Source organism: Nyctibius grandis, chromosome 10 (genome assembly GCF_013368605.1).
Source record: "Nyctibius grandis isolate bNycGra1 chromosome 10, bNycGra1.pri, whole genome shotgun sequence".
Taxonomy (NCBI): Eukaryota; Metazoa; Chordata; class Aves; order Nyctibiiformes; family Nyctibiidae; genus Nyctibius; species Nyctibius grandis.
Genome location: NC_090667.1, coordinates 11,496,917 through 11,517,314, shown reverse-complemented (window position 1 = coordinate 11,517,314; position 20,398 = coordinate 11,496,917). Strand labels below are relative to the sequence as shown.

Sequence of the window (20,398 nt, the reverse complement as noted above, 5' to 3'; positions counted from 1 at the left end):
GCTTGTAGGAGAGAAGGACTTGACACTACCTTTGCATTGAGGCCAATATCCTGTCCCTGACAGTGGCACCTGATGTCCCAGAGGAAGACGGGGAATACACAAAGCAAGCAAGCCCTGGCCAAATGCACAAGGTTTTCCTGTTCCTCAGCCAAGTTAATAATAGAGCAGGATTCAAACCCAGAGAGCCACGTTGTATTTTAAGCTGATCCCAGTTCATTCAGGAGAGCCATTAGGCTGCACACAACAGGCTGGTTCCCTGGCCATGGGAAGGTGGGAAGGCTGCAGAAAGGCTGTGCTGGTGGAGGAAAGCCCCCCTTGCATTGCTCTCTGATACCCTCGTCTGGCTGCATCTGGAAGCTCAACCTCTCAATGGAACTGGACAGATCAACCCTAAATGGGTCCTCTTCAGCTTTTAGTGCAAATGTTTGGAGTTTGGGGCCAGGAGGGGCTAAGCTGTCATTGGATGGGCAGGAGGGACATGAAATGTCCTGGAAGACATGCCCATGGATAGACGGAGACTCTGTTTCTTCTCACCACCCATGTAGAAGAGTGCAGGGATCAGCGCTGAGCTGGAAGGCTCCTTCTGCAGCCTGTGGCAAAGAAATGGAGGTGTGGGTGGGCTTTGAGGAAATACATCCCCCACTAGAAGGAGAAGAGCAAGGAGATAAAACAGTCTTAGAAAGGGAGTACCGCTCCGGCAGTTGCTTCATCGGGCAGCTATAGAGTGCTGAGCTAAGGGGAATTCACAGCAAGGAAAAAAAATAGGCTTTAAAAACATGTTTGCTTCCTTCACAGTTATGCAGCAAGTGGTTTCCTATTAAAAGTAACCTTGGAGATGCAGACTCCAGGTTGAGAGGGCATTGCCCCGCAGTCCCCAGCTGTGCCGTGGCGATGCCGCTCTGGTACATTCTGTAGTTGCTAATCAGCCCTATACAGGGCGCAACCGCCACAGGAATTGATGCTTAAATAAGCACAGGGAAGTCTTAGCTAATGAAATGGGTGTTCATTTCTATTCTGGGTACAGGCTTGTTCTCTTGTTCCTGAGAAGTACCCTGGATTTCTTCATGTGCTGCTGTTGAAGCCTGGCAGTTGTGACTCCCCAGCTCTGCATCTGCTGAAATCTTTCCCGTGACAGATTTGCAGTGGCATCTTGCAGATAAACCTGGCTGCTTCTATCACCCTGCCAGCACTGCATTGCTTCAGGGGCTCAGGGGTAGCAGGAGTGCTGGCCGCCATTTTTCTGGGTGTGCACCCATTACACAAGTATGTCTTATGAATCAGTTACAAAGAGGAAGAAAACAGGGGCAAAACCAGAACCATGGGCTTCCCCTGAGGTTTCAGGGCATTTGCCTCAGGAGAGCTCTTTACTCCCAGCCTCCTCACTCCCTGTGCCTGCTTCATCTCCTTCGCCCAGCCCCACTGCCTTTGTTCGTCTCACTGGTGCCACGTTTTGTCCATCCCTTTTTGAGCAACCCTTTTGTCTGGGAGAAACACACTTCAGCTGCCGGGGGGCCAAGAGGTGGAGATTGCCCTATCCCCATGGAAAGAAGCACTTATGAGGCTTCAGGACTTGGCATGAGCATCTTGTGGGCTAATGGTCCTCTCTCCCTGCAGGACCCAAAAAGAGAAGGGATGCTGCAGGGAGAGTCAGGGTTCCATGCGGCAGAAGTGGCATGCTTGTTCACAGCAGGATGAAAACAACACTTTGAAAGCTTTCCAGGGACTTGCCCTGCCAGGGTATCTTTATTAAGGGTGTCAGCTTTGGAGCTCCTCTGGCATCTATGGTGCCACCACATGATCTGGCTCCTATCAACATGAAAATCCTCTTCTGTGATGTTCCTCTTGTTTTTTCTGGTCTGTGCAATGACTGTTCCTTTTCAGTTAACCTCCCTGATCCTAGAAAAAGCATTCCCTCCTGCTTCCCTCCTCCAAGCCCCCGTTCTAGGGTCTGTGTCTCTCTCTTGTATCCCAGCCCAGTGTAGATGCAGGACATTTTGCTCAGCATCACGTGGGTAGAGAAGCTTTGGCCTCTGGCTGGCACCTTTCAGCCATGCCAGGATTGCTACACACGTGCCGTTATTGTCCCAGTTGCTGTCAGTGGTGACCCCTGAGCATCTTGCTCTAGACCTGCACCCTCTGTGCCCAAGGAGGTCCAGGTTAGCCTTTCCTGCACCCAGCTGGGTCAGACCTTGTTGCTGAGCAAATCTGAGACCTCCCTGTTCATAACAAGCCTGGCTCTTCTGCACTTGGGGCATGCTAATCCTTCCTTCGCTTAAGCACGCTCCAAAAATAGCACTGAGCCCACAACAGGTGCCGTGCTGGGGCTGCCGTGCCCGGCCAGGCTGCTTGGAGCCCGCCAGCCCCCCGACCGCTGGCAAACACGGTGCAGTTTCTCATGCCGCTATCCCGTGCCTCACTGCCAGGCACACCCAGGACACACCAGCGGCTGGGGTGCACGTGGCAGCACGGGAGGACAAGCAAGGGCTGCTCCTTTTCCACCCATCCTGCCAGAAATCCCACTGCACCCGGCTTCACATGGAGCGTGGGTCCCCACATTGCAACCCATCCCCTGGGAATCCAGCACTGTACAGGGCACAGAGCTACCTCAGGGGGGAAAAAGCTGCAAAATGGGTCAAAATGGCAGGAGGTGTGCAATGGAAATCAGGCAGGGCGTGATATACTATTTCCCTGCTGAAGGTTAACGGTTGACAGAAAGCAAAGAAACCCAAGGTAGCTGTCACACACGGATGTCCCCGGCCCTGCCAGTCCCATCCACGGTGCAGGGGGACCCTGGGGATGTCTGTGTCCTGGGGGCTGAGTGTGGTGTAGCCAGGCTGTGTGGCACGAGGGTGTCCGTCACCTGGACCTCGATTGCCAAGTTGGATTTTCAGGCTGTTTACCAAAACCTTCCAGAGTTCGTACAAGGACTAGCGTGAAGTATTCAACTACAGCCATGGGATGGAGAGCTGGAAGTGCCATTTAACTCTGGTTAGCCACAGTTTGGGGATCAAAGAGTCAGATTCAATCAAAATCATCTTTTTCTCAAAAAAACCCCATCATTTCTGGTTATGCTTTCATAGCAGGATCTCTGAAACATGGCAAACTTCATTTTGGATTGATGCATTCATTTTGCTTTGGTTTTGATGATAAGAGAAAAAGGAAAAATTTAATTTCCTCTTCGTTTGCTTTGTCCCTGAATGCACTTGTCTAGATGATACCGAGGGTGTTCTCGTTTTTCCCTTCCCCCTCCTTTGTTGTTAAAAAAAAAACCCCAAAACTTCTCCAACTGAAGGAGTGCAGAAGAAAGTGGAACAGTCGCGGGTCAGCGCACTCCACTTAGCCTTAGAAAGGGGAAGGGGAAGAATGTGGCAATGGAGATGCAGCTTATTTGTTTTTAGAAAGACACATCTGAAACAATTTTTCAAAGATGACAAATATTCCCGTTAAAAAAAAAAAACACAAAACCTTCCCAAGACTCCGCCTTTGCCAGCTTGGTGCTCGTCGTGCAATTGCTGTCTGGTTCTAAAATTTTTGCACAGGTTTCTTGCAAGACGAAGCAGCCGATGCTCCTGCCGGGCTCGCGCAGGCGTCAGGCGTGTGCGGGGAGGCAGACGGGAACGCGCAGCTCCCCGAAGGAAGGCACTGCCGTATTCCCAGCCCCGGGAAGGCTGGCACCGGGGTACAAAGCACCTCTGCCACAGAGCCAGGTCCACAGTGCTGTACCGGTGCAGGGCCATTAAAGCAGGCTGCAGAGAGCAGAGTGAGTGGCCAGGATTTGTCTGACCAAACACAGATGTCTCCAGCTGAGCTACTCCAAGGCACTTTTGTAATCTTGGTAGAAAAATAGCCTGTCTAGAGAGGCAGTTTATCCTGGCATAGGATAGTCATAATTCCCTGATGTTTAGCTGACCTCTGCTTAACCAAGGTACACACTTAGATGCCGTTTGTTACCCCCGGGATGTCTCCTCTGCCAGACTTTTATTCTCCTCGTTACTCCCTCTTGCCTGTTTAGATCTTGAGCTTTGCAGGACCAGACCCTTGCCCACATGGCTGGTGCGATACCCCAAGCCACGGAGCTCACTGCTTCAGTTGCCTCGTTGCTGTTGCCATTGCAAACACAGTTAATAGCCATCTGCAGCCCCGGAAGCCCATCCAGCCTTTCCACTGGCTTAGGTGGGCTCTGAATGAGGATGAACTCTTAAAAACATGGGCTTCCCATGCAGGCTGCAGTCCAGACTAGCAGCAAAACAGTTAATGGTTAACAACAGCATTAGGTATTTCTCTACTCTTTCAGTTTCCAGTCACAACAGCCCTTAGAGAAGCAGCATCCATAAACCAGCCTGGTGTTTGTATGCCCGGATATATTTTGCTGTTATATTTTGTGTTTTAATTACTGTAATTTCCATTTCTGTAACACCCCTTCTTCCTGTTTTTCCTTTCCTGCTGTCAGATGACAGCCTGGTCTGCGCAGATTCACATTTTCATTATGAATTTCACTGACAGACATATACAAAAAGAAAAGCAGACAAATAATCCAGCCCCCATCACTTCCCCAGCTGAAAACCATTCCCCTCAGCATCAGGATGCTGCGATCGAAAGGTGACCCCTTCTATCAATTTCCATGGAGACCAAACCAGAGCATCTGGGATTTAAACATTCTCCTGTAATAATCAAAATTATGGTAAATTACCAGCACGAAGTTATTTAATCCAACATTTAAGAGGATTTGTGCCTATAGAATTGAAAGCAAATGTGTCTGGGAGACCCAGAAATGAGCTTCTGCCTGGGGAAGGCAGAGTGGTGCCAGGTGGGGCTGGTGAAGCTGTTAGAAGCAGCTCAGGGATAATATTGGTGCCATGGCAGCAGCACCCTTTGGGGTGGTGTCAGGCCAGGGAAGTGTGACCAGGGAAAGGGACACATCCTCCAGAAGGTATATAAGGCACATAAGGCAGGGGAAGTACCTGCTGCTTATGCCCAGCTGTGTGATTTTGTAAAGGATGCTCAGAGCTGGAGGACCATTGAATGAGGGGATGTGGCTGCGGCTGGGAGGGACCATAGATCTCGGGTTAGTGTGGGCACTGAGCCACCTTTTAGGGCATGGTCCCCCCAGTCCTCCATCCTCCAGGAAAATCCGTGCCTAGAAGCAACAGGGCACTGCAGGAAGGTGTCCTACAAGGGTTGCTGGGGACTGGGAGCCCTGCTTGCACGGCAGCTAACGAAACAACCCTGAAAGCTGCAGCTGGAGCAAGCGAACATTTCTCTCCTCCTGTTTTGCTGCTGGCTGCACATGAAAAGGCCCTGACTTCTCTGTAGCCTCCGTTATTTGCCAGGTAGCATAAAAGCTAGCCAGATGTAGAGTTTTTTATTAACCTGTTTACATTTGCAAGTTATGAGGCATCTCATCTGCTGCAAGAGGTGATGGTGCCAGAGCCTTGAATGAACAAACAGGTCAGAAAAAAAGGAGCAAAGAGTGAATCTGCTGCTCGGTGCGGGTGGAACGGGGTCATTTGATTCCTGGAAGGATTAAACTGACTCATAAAACAGCCCCATTCAGACAGCAGCATCTGCGAGCACTGACATCTTAGCTTAACGAGGTTCTTTACCAGCCATTTGAGAAAGTGATTTTACGTGCTGCTCTCAAGAGGTTTAAGTTGCCATAATTCATGTTCATACCTCTAACCATGAAAGGATGAAGAAAAGGTTTATTGCAGTTATGTGCTGCAATAACCTCCTCACAACTCTTTTCTCCAGATTGCTTTAAAGCTGTAGGAACTTTGGAAAGATATTTGGACACATCCTGGGATGCCTGGAGGCAGCGGGGTTGTGTGTGCTCTTGGCAAATAAGGCTCGCAATTTATCCAGTCCCAAAACCCAGAGCTGACCCCAGAGCTCAGTAAATCCAGATACAAAGTCTGGAAGATGGAGAAAATCCATCCTATTAGCTCGCTGGAGGCCTGCAGAGGGTAGACAAGCCTCTTCAGTGTGGATGGGTAGGTACGTGGGTCTGCACATGGCTGGCACATAAGTATCTGAGCTATAAGTGACTTTGGAAATGTCCTTAGAAAGTGGAGATGAGAGATGCTGAGTTTTTGTGGTGCATGGTCACACTAAGAGGTGGAGGTATGGCACCATGGAGACCTGCATACAGTTATGTAGCAGTTCAAGGCTGTCTCTATTAGTAAAACAGATACCAAACTCCCCTGATATCTCTGTGTCCAAGTCCCACCATAGGACCAGTCCCCAGGCTGTGAGGACTTGCAGTGTGGATGCTGCCGAAAGCCCTGTGCTCACGGGCAGCCAGAGAACAGGCTGCTGACAGCCGTAGAGCACAACCACTGCCTTGAACATCTTTATGTATTAGGGCGTTCCAGGCCCTCCAATGTTTTAAATTGGGATGATTAATTGTCTAATCATGAATTCTGTTGGAAATGTATAATTTTCATTCTTTTGTTGTTTGGGGACCAAATTCTTCCCCTGACAATTGCTTCTGAAAAACTGTGATGTTGTCACTGCCACCCTGTCCCAAGTCACCAGGGAGAACAGCTGGGGATTGAGAAGAGGAATTAAGGAGCTTCTGCTCTACCACTGATCTAAAGTTTGAGCAAAGAACCAGCCCTTGAGACCACACACTGCCACGTAGGAGGCTCCAGATTCCTCTGTAGTCATCATGTGAAACCCTGTGAGACTCAGCACACTCTTTCATCTGCCTTTTTTTCTCCTCCTTGGTTTCTTTGACCTGTCCTCCTCCTGCTCTGCTCCACAGCAGATCGGTACCTACACGGCCTGCCTTGCTGTTGCTCAGCTCCTTGTCCCACAGCCCTATTCCCACAGTGCCTAGAGACAATGCAACCCGTTACCCACCAGCAGCAGCAAGCTTTGTGGAGAGGCCCTGCAACCTGCCCTGGAGCAGTTTCTGTTTTGATTTCCCCTGGCTATTCTGCCTGCATTCAGCCTCTCCCCGAGGTAGCCCCAGCCCCTCCCCACGAGCTGCCCTGGCACCCGAGGCAGCACAGCGACTTTCTCCTCCCACCATCCAGGCGCAGTCCCTCCCTCTGGCCCTGCTCGATGAATAGCGTTAAAATGAAGAGTGGGAAGAGGAGGACTTTTCACTCTTTATTTGTAGGAACAATTTGTTCGGTGAAAAGAACAGAGCTTTTACAATCACAATGGTGCTCCAGCCGAGCGCTGTACAAAGACTCCCAAGCTCCACGTGCACTGAGCCCACTGAGCCCCGGTACTGCTCGTGGGGCACGGGGCTCCCTCCACACAGAGCTGTGTCTCCAGCTCATGGATACGATTTCCAGACAGCACAGACCACAGCTCCCTGCCACCGCACAGACCTCTGCCCCCACCAATCCCCAGCACGGCTCCACAGGCAGTACTGAAGCATCACCCACCTCCATTGCTCAGCTTGGGCTTTGCTGAGATGGAGACTTTGTTGTGTACTGTCCCTAGCAGGCGTTCGCTCCCCGTGGGATATGAGTGCTCAGTGCCAACCCTGGTCTGCTTTCGGACACATCTTTGTGTCCGCTCCTTTCCTACATCCCACGTGCTTTGCAACGAGGGAGGGAGCAGCTCCGCAGCCATTGGGGAGACTGGGCATTGCCAGAGGTCCCGGCTGCTCCATTTGTGAGCGTGGATCCCTGACAAACTCTGCACGGCTGAATTAACAAACAGGCTCATTCTGTGCAAAACTATGGGAAGGACAGGGAGTGGCAGCGATCAGGGAGCCAGAGAGGTTCTTGGAGGAGGAAAGAGGAGCCCAGGTCAAGTGGTAGAGCCTGACCAGGACATAATGAGCAGCAGGTATCTGAAAAGCATCACTAGGAATAATGGAATGAAGTTTTCAGGAGGAAATAGCAGCTCCTGACTTGGGCTACAGAGGATTCTCCCAGATGACAGCACAATAACCCTGGTGTCAGGGCATTTAAAAACAGACCCAGCACACCACCGTGTGTATTCCGTAAATGTAATACACAGAACAAGCCTGAAGGGTCATAGGTAAGTGGATTTGTAATATGTCTCTTCTATCTCCAACTCTTACAGCTCTGCAAGGAAGCAATCAGCAATAAGCAGGTCACTGCTTTTGAGCCACACTGGCAAATTACCAGAGCAAGTGTATTAACTTACTGCAACCTGCTCTTGCACGAGAGGATTTGCAAGAAGAAGAACTACAATGATCCCATGTGTGTCTCTAACCTGAAAACTAATCCCAAGGGCAGAGTTTCCAGTACATAATAAATTACTAGAGCCAGCCAAGAATCTTCTGAGGAAGGTTTTGATTGGGGAATATTTCCGTTCAGCAGCCACACAGCTTTGGACAAAGCCTTGGTAGGGCATCTCAGAGGGAAGGTGTGGGAGAAGCCAGGCTCCCCTGGAGCACCGGGAGCTCTGCCAAGGGATGCCTGGGTGCCCCAGCTCCCTCCTGAGCGTGGGAGCTATGGGAGAGCAACAGGGCACAGGAGAGCCCCCCTCTCCCAGAGAAACGGTTCCCCTCTGCACTGGGACACACAGGCTTTCCATAAAATGGGATACCTCACCACGAGCAGATGCTGCAGGTGTGCCAGTTTTTTAGCCAAATGGGTGGGAACAGCCAAAGCTGAGCACGAACCATTACAGCACAGCTACAGCATTGTCTGGAGAGGTTTGTGTCTGCCCATCTCAAACTGGCTGTGTTAAACGGGTCTGTACAAGGATACCTCTTTTGGACTGAGCAGAAAAGGCTGCCAGGTATTAAACCTCTGTGAGCACACTGGTGGGAAGCTGCCCTCGCTGGGGACAGGGCCCCCGAGAGTGTCCAAAGCCAGGATGTACATGTAGTAAGTTTGCTTCATTGCAGCTGGGAGCACTGGGAGGGCAGGACCTGGGCAAGCAGCTTGCCCAGAGACACACGCTGCACAACACCGCTGCGCAGAGCACATCTGCCTGGAGGGGCCCTGCAGAGCTCATGCAGCCTACAGCTGTCCCGCTGTCCTTCCCACCAAGGGTCTGCCCTGCCTGTCCTTAATTCTCAAAAGATCAAAACTGCACGCTTAGCCCAGGGAAAGTATTTCTGGTTTAACTGCAGCCTTTTCCTCCCGCCTCATGCGCACACGCCACGTGCACGCCTGGCTCCAGCCCCCTCCAGGCATACCCCGCGCCTTCGCCCGCTCCCACCGCACAGCCACGCAGCACACACCCCTCCCTCCGTCCTCCCTCGGCTGCGGATGTTGGTGGGGAGGGGGCTCAGTTAGCAGCTTTGCGTCAAGCAGTAAGAAAATAAATAAATAAATACGATTGCACATCAGGGAAGGATTTTGCAGCTGGAAGCCCGAGAGCGAAGGTCTGAGATGGGGCTCCCGGCACAGTTTGGTACCGGCACATTTCACCCAGGCCTCCGGGAGCAACTCAGTGAGCAGAGACCTGCAGCCGCCCAGCTGGGCAGGACAGTCCACAGCTGGGCCACCGCCTGCAATCAAAAGGTGCATGTTTTCCTCTGGTTTTTGAATCAGTTTTTCCTACAATTTCCTGTCTGAGCCTCCGTCACTCCTTCATCTCTCTTTCTCTGCTGAATGAGATTTTTAAAATCCATCCGCCAGCACACTCATTTTCACAGTTACAGGAGAGGAATGGATGCTCTATAATGTTTTGGGGCTCGGGTGTTAAAACTTGGCTCCCAAGTGTGGCTTGTTGGGCTAGCATGTGACTGCTTGCAAGTAAACGAATTGCCAGGCTCAAGCCTTTCTCCCATCTGAAGTCCAGGCGCTGCAGTTGCAGATTTGTTGGCATAAGGAGCAAACGAAGGCCACGTTACACCTGCACTGTGCACAGTCAGCCCCGTCTAGCAACGGCATCGCGCTGGGCAGACTCTGCCCCGTGCTAATGCTTCTGCTTGTTTGTGAGGGTCTGTGCCCCACAGGCAGTACGCACAGGCCTAGAGAGAAAAAGAGGTAGACAGAGAAGACACCACAAGGAGAAACAAGCACAGAATAAATCAAAGCAATCTATCTCCCACACTCCTCCTCTCTCAGTCTTGGTCAGATTCTTGTTTCGTCTGCAGCCCCAGCCAGCACGTGGACAGGCAGCTCTGGGCACGTCCTGCTGGTCTCCTGACCGGGCCGTAAGGCAGTGACCTTGCTGTGCCTCTTCCAAACCAGCCACTGGAGATGGCCACGTGGTCCTCATATCCCCTTCCCTTTTGAAAGTGCTTTCCAAGGATGCTGTGCCAGGGAAACCCCTCAGCACCTTTTGTGGTGATCTGGACATTCACCTCCTTCACTTCACAGGGCTCCCGTAGCTTCTTTCCAGAGCTGGTTTCACATGCACTGACTCCTGCAAAGTGCATCTCTTAGTGTCGGTCCCCCATCTGTGTCCTCCGATGCTTGAAGTGCTCATAGAGCCTTTCCTGGTCCTCTGGTTATCCTTCATCAGCTTCTCCTTCAGGCGATGCACGATGGGCTATGGGTTGGGATGAAGACATTTGCCACGGCAATCACTTCCCACAGCATCACCAGGCTCAGAGAAGCAATGCCATGCTCCCACTCAATCTCTTCAGAGCCCTTGTGAGCTCAGGATGGTGAGGAAGATAGGTCAGCCCATTCAGCTCTCAACCATTCCTGGACACCCAGGGATCTCTGTGGGACAGAGAAAGAAAGCAAAAAAAAAAAAAGCATCAGTTTAGCATAGTAGAGGTTGGGATAGAGGAAGGATTCAGATGATGAAGCCAGGAGAGAGATCACACTTCCCCACGACTTGCTGGTCCTGCCTGGTGTACACTGTGTCCACTGGCTCTATGTTAGCCTTCAGGCACCCTCCCCAGCTGCTGTTGAACACCTCCTTGGAGGCACCAGTGGATGAACGCGCACCAGGAGCAGCCCACTCTCTCCATGCCAGGTGGGCAGAGCTGGGCTCTGGCTTTTCCCTGCCCACCATGTGCTGATGCTGCACCTCCTCGAGGCGGGTAGCTTCAGCCCCCATGGTTTGCAGTGATGTTTCTACAGTGTCCTTGCATTCCTGAGCTCTATGAGTGGGATGACTGACCTAGCCATTCAGCAGGGGTTGCACCTGGGTGCTTTAGTACCCAAGCGATGATTTTGCCACAGTAGCTACTTTATGAAAAGCTTCTTTGCATGAAATAATTTGAATAAACAAATGCATCTCTACATGTACACTAAGATCAGCTGCCTAGGAGATAAGAACACATTTCCTTCTGGTTTTAATATCTGTGAATCGACAAAAGGGAATAAACAGGGCTTTTTCTCGATTGTGGATATACCTAAATGACAGACACATTAGATGGAAAAATGGGAAATTAATCTTGAGATACAGAAAGAAACAAGTACGGGATATGTCTGTGGTTTTATTTATTTGAAAGTGATATTTTAATAAATACACGTCAAAGATTACGGTCTGTGTGCGTGGAGGTTGTGGGGGGAGCAGCGTTTAAAAACAGAATTGATCTGAGGAAAGGAAAAAAACCATTTCTGTTCCTTGGGAACACAATGCCTCTCTCAGAAGAATTCTGGGTATCTGAAACAAAGTTATATTTCTTGTGCAAATTGAAGATGAAGTCTTCATGAGAGATGATTTGCAACAGTGTCAGTTGCCAGCATCTCTTTAAAAGGACTATTCGCACTCCATCTGCCCTGCAAAGTGTGTCTGTCCCTCCTTCCTCCCACCTTTCCTTCCTTCCTTCCTTCCTTCCTTCCTTCCTTCCTTTCTTCCTTCCTTCGGAAACACACACAGTCCCAGTCTGTACCACACCTTATTTCCAAGAAGGATTATACTTTGCTCAAAAGAAGGAAGAAAAGTCTTTCACCTTTTGTGTTTCCTCCTCCTAAAAAAAAAATCCCATGCCTGCAATTACCTCTGCTGGTGCAGCCTGTGCAGTGAAGTGTGGGCTGGGGCTGGCCATCATTAAACACCAAGCCAAGGAGAAACTAATTTGGTAAATCAGCTGGATTTAGATGATTTGGATAAGTTAATTGCTACTGTTTAGTTTTGTACATGGGGTGCTGTGGACTATCAGAACCTAAAAGTGTCACAACTGCAGCCCAGAAATCTTGCAAATCAGAAGTTCTTTAGAAAAAATCCCTGAGATTTCCCGGGTGGAATAATAGCAGCTCCACAACTCCAGCATTGACCGCACAGTCACACAGCACGGGACTGAGGACTGACAGTTTAACCAGCGAGGAAAGCTATACCCAAATATGAAGTGACGACGATGAAATCAGTGACTTTCTGCACTGTGGTATGCTAAGCATGCTGGAGTTTTTCCAGAAAAAAAACTGGAATCTCTGAGTGAAGCTTCTCTTCCCTTTTTCATCAGCTTGAAGCCAAAGGACTCTTCTTCGACTATCCTATAGATGGAGCTTGTAAGCTTACACGGAAACTTGAGCCATGCTGTAAGCTCCCAAGGCAAAGCCGCTGTTGTAGAGAGTTCATCTGGGAGGAGGAGGGAATTCTCTTAACAAATTGCACGTCTACATTCAGGGGAGAGAGCCATGAAGCAGAGCAAGGTAATGTTTTTGACTGTGCATCCCTTAGCTACTGTGATTTAATTGCCTCCTTTCCTAATTGGAAAGAGCTTTGCTCCTTGCAGTGGTGCTACTAACCACCCTCATTCCTCACAAGCCAGTCCCTGAGGTCCTGACTTAGTTCTTCCTAAGAAGTCAATGTTTCTTGATATTTGGACATTTTATGACATGATTATTATAATAGTGACTTTCTGGTATTCCAAATCCAAGCCACACTGATTAGTTTTGATAGGAGACAGAAGTCCAATGTCCTCTTCCTGCTGCCCCATTGGATGAGCTTCACGTTCAAGCTCCGGTTTCTATGGCAATAATCACAGTTTTGTTTCACAACTGGTAAACTCTGCCGCTCCGCATCGGCTACTGAGAACAAAACGGGTGGGAAAACTGGGGCCATGCTCCCTTAGCTCTCATTTCATCTCCACGGGGCCACCTTCCAGCTGAGTGTGTGGACAAGGAGCTGAGTGCGAGCAAGGTACCTCCAAGCTGCCGTGGGTCACAGGATCAGCCTGGGCTGCTGAAACGCACGTCTGGAGCTCTGAGCAGGCATCCGTCCCCACGGCTGTACAGCATGGATGTGGGAACCATTTCATGCACCCAACTGGGGTTCCTTGGGGCCGGGAGCATGGAGAACGATTTTATTTCTCCTGTCTGTCAATGACAGCTGTGGCTTGACCCTTGGATTAGCAGTAGAAAGGGAAGGACTGCAGTTCTTCTCTGGTTTCTGCGGTTCTCCAGCTGCCTCTCACCTCTGCCACCATGGGGGAGGCTGCTCTGGGGAGACACATGGGTAAAGCATGGCCTCAGCTTTTTTAAAAAAAGAAGGAAGGTGGAGGGCTTAGTTCCCTGGGACACCCGTGGCCCCATCCTGCTCCATGGAACCTTCAGGCTACCTGGTGGTTCACATGGACTCCGTTTCGATTGCTGGCTTTAAAGCAGTTATGCCACACATGGCTGCATTTCACTGTGTGCAAACCGAGCCACTCAGAGCAAATATGTGCTATAAAAAAGGAAGTTACTTATGAACAATTAAGGGATTGGCCAGATACCAACCGAAGACGGGTGTAAATCAGTTTGTCTCCACTGGATTTAATGGAGCAAGGCTGATGGATGCTGAGGTGACCATTGGACCCTCTAACTTCCCAAAGAACAGCCACCAGAAATCCAAGCCCTCCTTGCCAAAGTCTCTTTAAATAGCAAGTTTTTTGGGAAGCCCTACAGCTTCAAGAGAAAATTTCCACTTCTCACCTCCTTCTGCTTAAATCCACAGTCTGCAGGCTGAAGCCACAGCAGAGCAGAGAGAGGGGCCAGCACCCCATTTACAGCCAGGCTTTCACTTCTAGCCCTTTAGAGACAAGGTGGGAAAATCCAGAGAAACAAGTGAGTAAGGATCAACACCCTGAATGCTGCCAGCACAGAATGCCTACAGCAACTGCTTGTGTCCTCTCAGAGGAGAAAAGTGCAGCCAGCATTCCCACCCCTCCTCTAGCCCTTAGAACCAGTTGCAAGGGCAGCTCCTGCACGTGCCCTGTTGTCTGCAGCTAGGACCACCAGTTTCTCCTAGTGTCCATCAAGACATGAGGATCTCCATCTGCCTGGATCTCCGTCATCACCAACACACAAGCCAAATGGTCAGATTCATCTCTATATGACTCTCTTGGAATATGCGATGGGACTAATCACTTTACCTAAGAGCATTGGTTTATTCTCTTTTCACTAATGACCTGCTACCTGGAGCTCTTTGAGACCCAGGCTGTGAGGAAGGTACAGCTCATTTGCGTCAACATAATGCCAGTGAAACGCATGGAGTTGTTCTCCATCGTCACCACCGAATCCCAGAGCAAACCCTGGCCTGCTGTTCAGTAACACAGTGCTAGGGACATGCTAAGCCCAACTACTTGTGCTCTTGTTCTGGTGTAAATCAGCAGTGACATTCTGAAGTGAGGGGAGTCTAACTTTCCTTTACACTGCCATTACAGCGCTGACGTCAGTGGAGCGATTTCAGATTTATGCTAGTGTCATTGAGAAAGGAATTAGACCTAACTGATTTATACCACTGTAAAACGGATGTTCAAGGGGAACTGGGTTTGCAGCACACAGCCCTGTCCAGGCACTGATGGAAGACAGGGCTAGCCACCCAAATAACGGCATAATCTGAAGAACCCTTATTTATGGTCTCCAAATGTGTGCGTGCATGTAGGAAGGAGATTTGGAAGACGGCAATTAAAATAAACAGCAGATCACTTCTCCTAAACATCTGCCTCGTAAAAGCAGAAAATCAGATGTTGCCCTGGAATGCGTGCTATTTGCTGCTCCGAGTAACACAGAGGGAGCGCAACTCGCCTGACCTGTTCCAACGTTTCCTCTGCCCTGAGATCTGAATTCCTCAGGGTTCACAAGTCAAAACATAATATTCAAAGCAGAAGTCAGCTGAAGAAACCTTGCAGCCTCTTGTTCTTGACCGCTGCCTGTTCACCTGTGGGAAGCTTGGATTTGCTCACTAGACAAACATGATGAGAGGGATGGACCACCTGCATGCCACAAAGCAAGGGATGTGTGGAGACAGGCCACATGCATTCATCTTGCTAACTACGTAGCCAGCTGGATATCATTAATTTACATTCCCTTATTTTGTTTCAGTACAGCTCTAGAAGAGGTGGAAGACTAATGATGAAATCACTTTTGGTCATTAGTCATAATACATCCCAGGCTCAAGGGCAGCCATTCTGCAGAGTGAAGATCCGATGAGAAAGTAAAAATGACCTTTTCAATCAACGGGAACTGACTATTGCCCACATAGTCACAGTGGGACTTCACAGCTCAAGATAAAAGAAGAACCAGTTAACATGTGATAAGAAGCCAAGGTGTAACATAAGGGCACAAGGAACCCTAGAGTGCACCAATCCCAGAGTTAGGCTACTTTATGACCATACTTACTTAAGAAAGGAAAAAATTACATCTCAGCCCTTTTAGTTTGCTGTAACCCAAACCTGTGCTTCAGGGCATCTCTGTACTTGGCTGTACGAGGTGATGTTCTTGGTGACACATGGTGATGCTGCTTGTTTTGTTGCAGGGCTCTGACACAGCATCTTTCCTCCACAGAGCTCATCCATGACTCCTAGGTACAAGTCACAGCCTCGGGAATGCCTGGCAGTGCCTCTGAACACTTTATAATGCATCCATGAGCTCAGGGGTAGTACTTCTTCCCTGTCATTCTTCCCTGCACCAGTTTGTGCTTATTTTATACTCCTTCCCCATGAGCTCTCCTATGGTACAGGGAACCAACAGCCAATGCAACAAAGCCACACTTTGACACAACTTCCCAGTTAGTGTCAGTTCTTAGCACATGTCCAGCTTGCTCTCCACTAGCCAGGCACCAATTTAACTTCACCTCTCCACTTGGTTGCAGTATCAAACTTCTCTGAAGACCTAAGTCCTCTTTGTCCTTTATCACCAGTTGAAGAACACAGATCTCCCACCACTAGGATACCACTCAAAGCTGCCAGGGTCTTGGTGAAGATCACTGGCTCTTAAATTGATGCAGATGGCAGTCCCATCACTAAACCCCAAACCTGGATCTTCATTTACTTTGCTGAGAAATAATGTCCTCATCCCATTCTAGGTTTGAAGGACTTCTTTTTTTCCTGGCAGAGGATCATCAAAGTAACTCTGGAAAGTAGCCAGAATGTGGAACAGCTGCAAAGCAACAGGATTTTAAAAGCTGTGTTATCTGATTTCTCTCTTGTTTGCTTACCCCGGATTTTCTGAGGGGGTTGTTTGTTTCTTTTTTTGATTTTTGGGGAAGTGAGAAGGACATTGTTTGCTTTGCTTTTTTTTAATCATTGAACAGATTGAAGGTGGTTCCCAACAGAGCAACAATTCTCTTTGAAACTATTAAATCAAACTGTAAAATCCTGCAATCCCCCAGCAGGAGCTCTTGACTGTTGAAGAGTTGGGAGCCTTGTGTAACGCTTTTCTGGGGTTTTATGTATTTTGGCGAATAATGATTTTCTTCCCTGTGTTTTCCTGACAGCAGTGCAATGTGCTAGGACACGTGCAACTCTTTGCAGTTGATAGACTTTACTCAAATGTTGCAACTGTGACATTAACTATCAGGGCAAGTGGGAGGACTGTAGAAAGGGAAGATACTTTCTGAAGCCTTAATGGAAGAGGTTAACTCTGAAACATGAGCTACTGCATGTACACATGATGTAAATGTAAAACACCCTGCATGTGGGATCTCACTATGCTCTCGAGGTACAGAAATATGATTTCATGACTACACAAAAAACCACATCCTTTCGATGCTCTGCAAACCTGAACCTATGACAGAGAGAAGTGTGCTGCTATAGCCAAAGCCCTGCATGCCAGATAACGTCCTCCCTCCGTCTCTCACGTGCAGCTCTGCGGTCATCTCTCTCGCAGGCGCCGTTCCCATGCAAGGCTCCAGTGCGGATGATCTCTGATCCCAAGGGCATAAGTGGAACGGCCTCAGATGTGGGAAATGGTTTACAACCAAGTCCCTTATTCTCAGGCAGCCTACGAACCCCATGCTAGCCCCAGGGGCTAGGGAGAGCGCAGGGAGGCTGAACGAGACACTTCCACCACAATCACTGACTGCCGTGCCATGCTGAGCCACCACAATCTGCTCCATACGCCGGGAGCTGGCGGCTGCTGGGGTTTCCTTTCCTGCCAGGGAGGAGCAGAGCCTGGTGGAGCCTCGCTGGGGAAGGAGATGGGTGGTTTGTGTCCGTCCACCTCTAATGCTCCCGCCGCCCAGCCCGCCTCCACCCTGCTCTTCTCCTTCCTCGATTAAAGGCAGTGTGATGTGCATCAGGCGCTGACCCCACGTGATGCCAGAAAGGGTCTGAAGCGAGGCCAGATGGAGGAAATGGCTTGTGTGATCCTCCCCGAGGAGGAAGGAGGTGCTCCTGACTGCAGACCCCGGCGCCACGGTGTGTGGCTGGTGGCTGGTGCCAGAGTGTGGTCCCACCGGTGGCTGGGAGGAAGGAGGAAGGGAAGGCATTTGCCTGTTTACATCAATGCAAAAGTATTTCCCTCATTTTCAAAATGGTGCATTTCATCTGCTGATCTTGAAGAGATGGGAAAGAAGCTTTCTCTCTCCCACCCAGCAGATGAGGGGTTAAGATCTGACCAAGGTCACTTAGCAAGCCAGAGCCACTAGTGATCTAAGTCTGGTTTCCACATCTGCAATCTTCACCCAACTCTCTGCACAGCTCTGACATCCCCTAATGAATGTGTGAGCTAACACGGATGCTAGATTATTACTAACATGACTAAGGAGGTAATGCAGATACTGGTTTAGACTCGGAGACATAGCGGATGCCATTTCACCCACAAATAAAATTCTTTATTCAAATAAATCCTTTCCTTTCCCTTAGAAGAAGTTATTCTTCAAAACTGTGTATTATCCACCTGCTTGACTTCTTGGGATTGGGACGTGGCAAAGCGGGCAAGTGACAGGGCAGCAGCTGCCCATGAGGTGATTATGGGAGAAACTCAGTTCCTGTGATTTCAAATCACTCCATCAGGTTACACAAATTCGTATTTGGAGAGAGGACCCAGGCCATGGGACAGCTCAAAAGCAGCTGTTCCTAAATATGACCTTGGTGATGTATTTTCAAGCATCAATGCTTGGGAAGGAAGGAGGAAGAAGTCACCAGTTTCTGTCCTGCTCCTGTGCTCCTGCCAGAGGGGCACCTCACCCAGAGACGTGGCAATGTCAGGGGCTGCCCAGGACAGATGGGGTTTGTTCAAGGGCTCGGGCTGCCTTTTAGCCAGACTGCGGCAGGTGCACGGGGCGAAAGGGAAGCTTCTCTGCTGAACAGGAATCAACGTAGAAAGAGAAACTGGTGAAATGTTACTGCTGCAGCAGGGCAGGAAGCGCGCTCTCTTCTCAGGAGTGGTTACAGGGCTCGTAAAGGTCAGGGTTTCTTTTTTAGAGCCTTAAATGTTGACAACATTTGACCTGGCAAGGTATTGCTGCTGTCACTGGGAAGTAAGAGATATGCTGGTGCCCCTTGGGATAGTCGATGGCAGCTCGAAAACTTGACGCTGGCACGAACGTTAACGGCTCAGAAGGGAGCAGGCAAAGAGCAGGGGAAAGCAAACGGAAGGGGGAGAAGAAAGAAAAGCCACAGGTTTTTGAGGTTTTCTTAAGGCAGACTTTGGGGGCCCGTACAGTTTGATGATGCTTGGGAAAAGGCAGTTATGTAAGTGTAAGTGATTCAGCACAAAGAAACCATCTGGAGACAGCGAGTCCTTCCCCTCCGGTGGCAGTGGTGACTCCGACTAACAGAGTACTTAAATAACACAAAAGCAGCATACACAGCATGGCCGTCCCCGTCACAGCCCCTTCTCCATAGCCACACTGCGCAGTGACTGTCCAGCAGGACACACGTGGCTCTGGGGAAGGTGGAGGTGCCATTAACCGTCTCTTAGCTGGCACCCTCCCTGCACGCATCCCTAACCTGCACAGGGCACAGCATATACCGCTCTCCCCCATGCTGGGGGCTCTCAGCCTGTTTTCTCCACAGCAGCAGTTTCTCACCCCTGTTTCCTAAGACTAAAGGAAGGCTGGAGGCTCCTGAGCAGCAATGCAAGTGGCCTGCTCTCATCCAGCCAGGGAGCAATGAGGCATCAGAGAAGGATGCTGAATGCGGCAGAGCCATGCAGAACTGCAGAGTACAGCACTGAAACCGGACCTGAGGCAGGTGGGTCCCTGCATGATGCTGCCTCCCACCTAAGAACGAGCAGAAAGTCTTACTTTGAAGACTGAGCAGCATGTTATGCCCCTCAGACATTCTCCTCGTAGACTATTTCTGAACTGCCCTCATGCATGGCTTCACTGTACAGCATCTATTGGCACTCCTTCCCATCCCCTCCTCATGGTATTTAATCTAATACAAAGAACAAACCTATTTTTCACCTCACACGAGAGTAACCTAAGAGCAAACACATTCATTTTGCCCTGTGTATGCCCGAGTCACACAAACAACTTGAAGGAGAATTTAAGTGGCAATTAGCTGCAATCATGGTTATATCATTGGTGTTTGAAGGACACTGCTCTTGGGAAGTCCCACGGATCTATCATCCCATTAAATTGGTGACAACGATATTAGAAACACATGACTGTGTGGGCAGGGAGAGGGATGGAGCCCTGGCGATCCTTTAGTTCTATCTATCTATCTTGTGCAAAAAATCTCCAGTAACTTTTTCAAAAGCAGCTCTGGAGCTTAAGTCCCATTTTCAAAATTGCCTTGAGTAATCGTTCACTCGTAGATGAGTAGATGTGACTTGAAGAGAGTAAGTCCGATTCTTTTTCCCTTATCCTGCTCACCCACATCAAAGGGTGGAGCACTGAGGTTTGTGCCAGGGCTGACAAATACTCCCATGGTTTACAGGGCTAAACCTGCACGGAAAATACTCAGCCTCACCACAGCCCAGTTCACACTACGCTTTAGTTTCCTTCATCAAATCAAAGCGAGAGCCGCCCTAGCAGTGGCTGGCACGCTGAGGAGCTGTGTGCGGCCGATGGTATCGCAGGCAGACACAACACAGCCCTGCAGCGGGCAGCAACCCAGTTCTGCAGCACAAAGAGCATGAAGGCAACGGCCAGGAATCCATGGGTGGAGCGGGCATCGCACCTGGGTAAATACAACCGCAGCAAGAAGGCCTGTTTTCCCAGAGCCCGGCTTCAAGCTGCTGATTGCCCCATAGCAGCCCTCAGGGGCTTTTCTGCTTAGCTCTCTGGCAAGCGCCTTCTTCAGCGAGTGAGCAAATGGTTGGCATCTGCCGCGGAGATATAAAAAGACCTCCCTGCGACGTGGAGCTTGGCTTGTTGCTGATCTCATGGTTTCAATCAC

The 20,398-nt window shown here is 49.8% G+C and overlaps 1 protein-coding gene across 2 annotated transcripts in view; it reads right to left on the bottom strand.

Moving 5' to 3' along the window:
* Nucleotides 1-7,100: 7,100 nt before the first annotated feature.
* ADRB2 (adrenoceptor beta 2) overlaps nt 7,101-20,398 on the bottom strand; it is a 33,030-nt gene continuing 19,732 nt past the window's right edge. For both annotated transcript variants that reach the window (XR_011048815.1, XM_068408556.1), the window contains exon 2: nt 7,101-10,613. Coding sequence is in view for 1 of the 2 variants with exons in the window: in XM_068408556.1 (XP_068264657.1) it covers nt 10,579-10,613 (35 nt within the window). In the remaining variant the exon portion in view is untranslated. The remainder of the gene's footprint in view (nt 10,614-20,398) is intronic.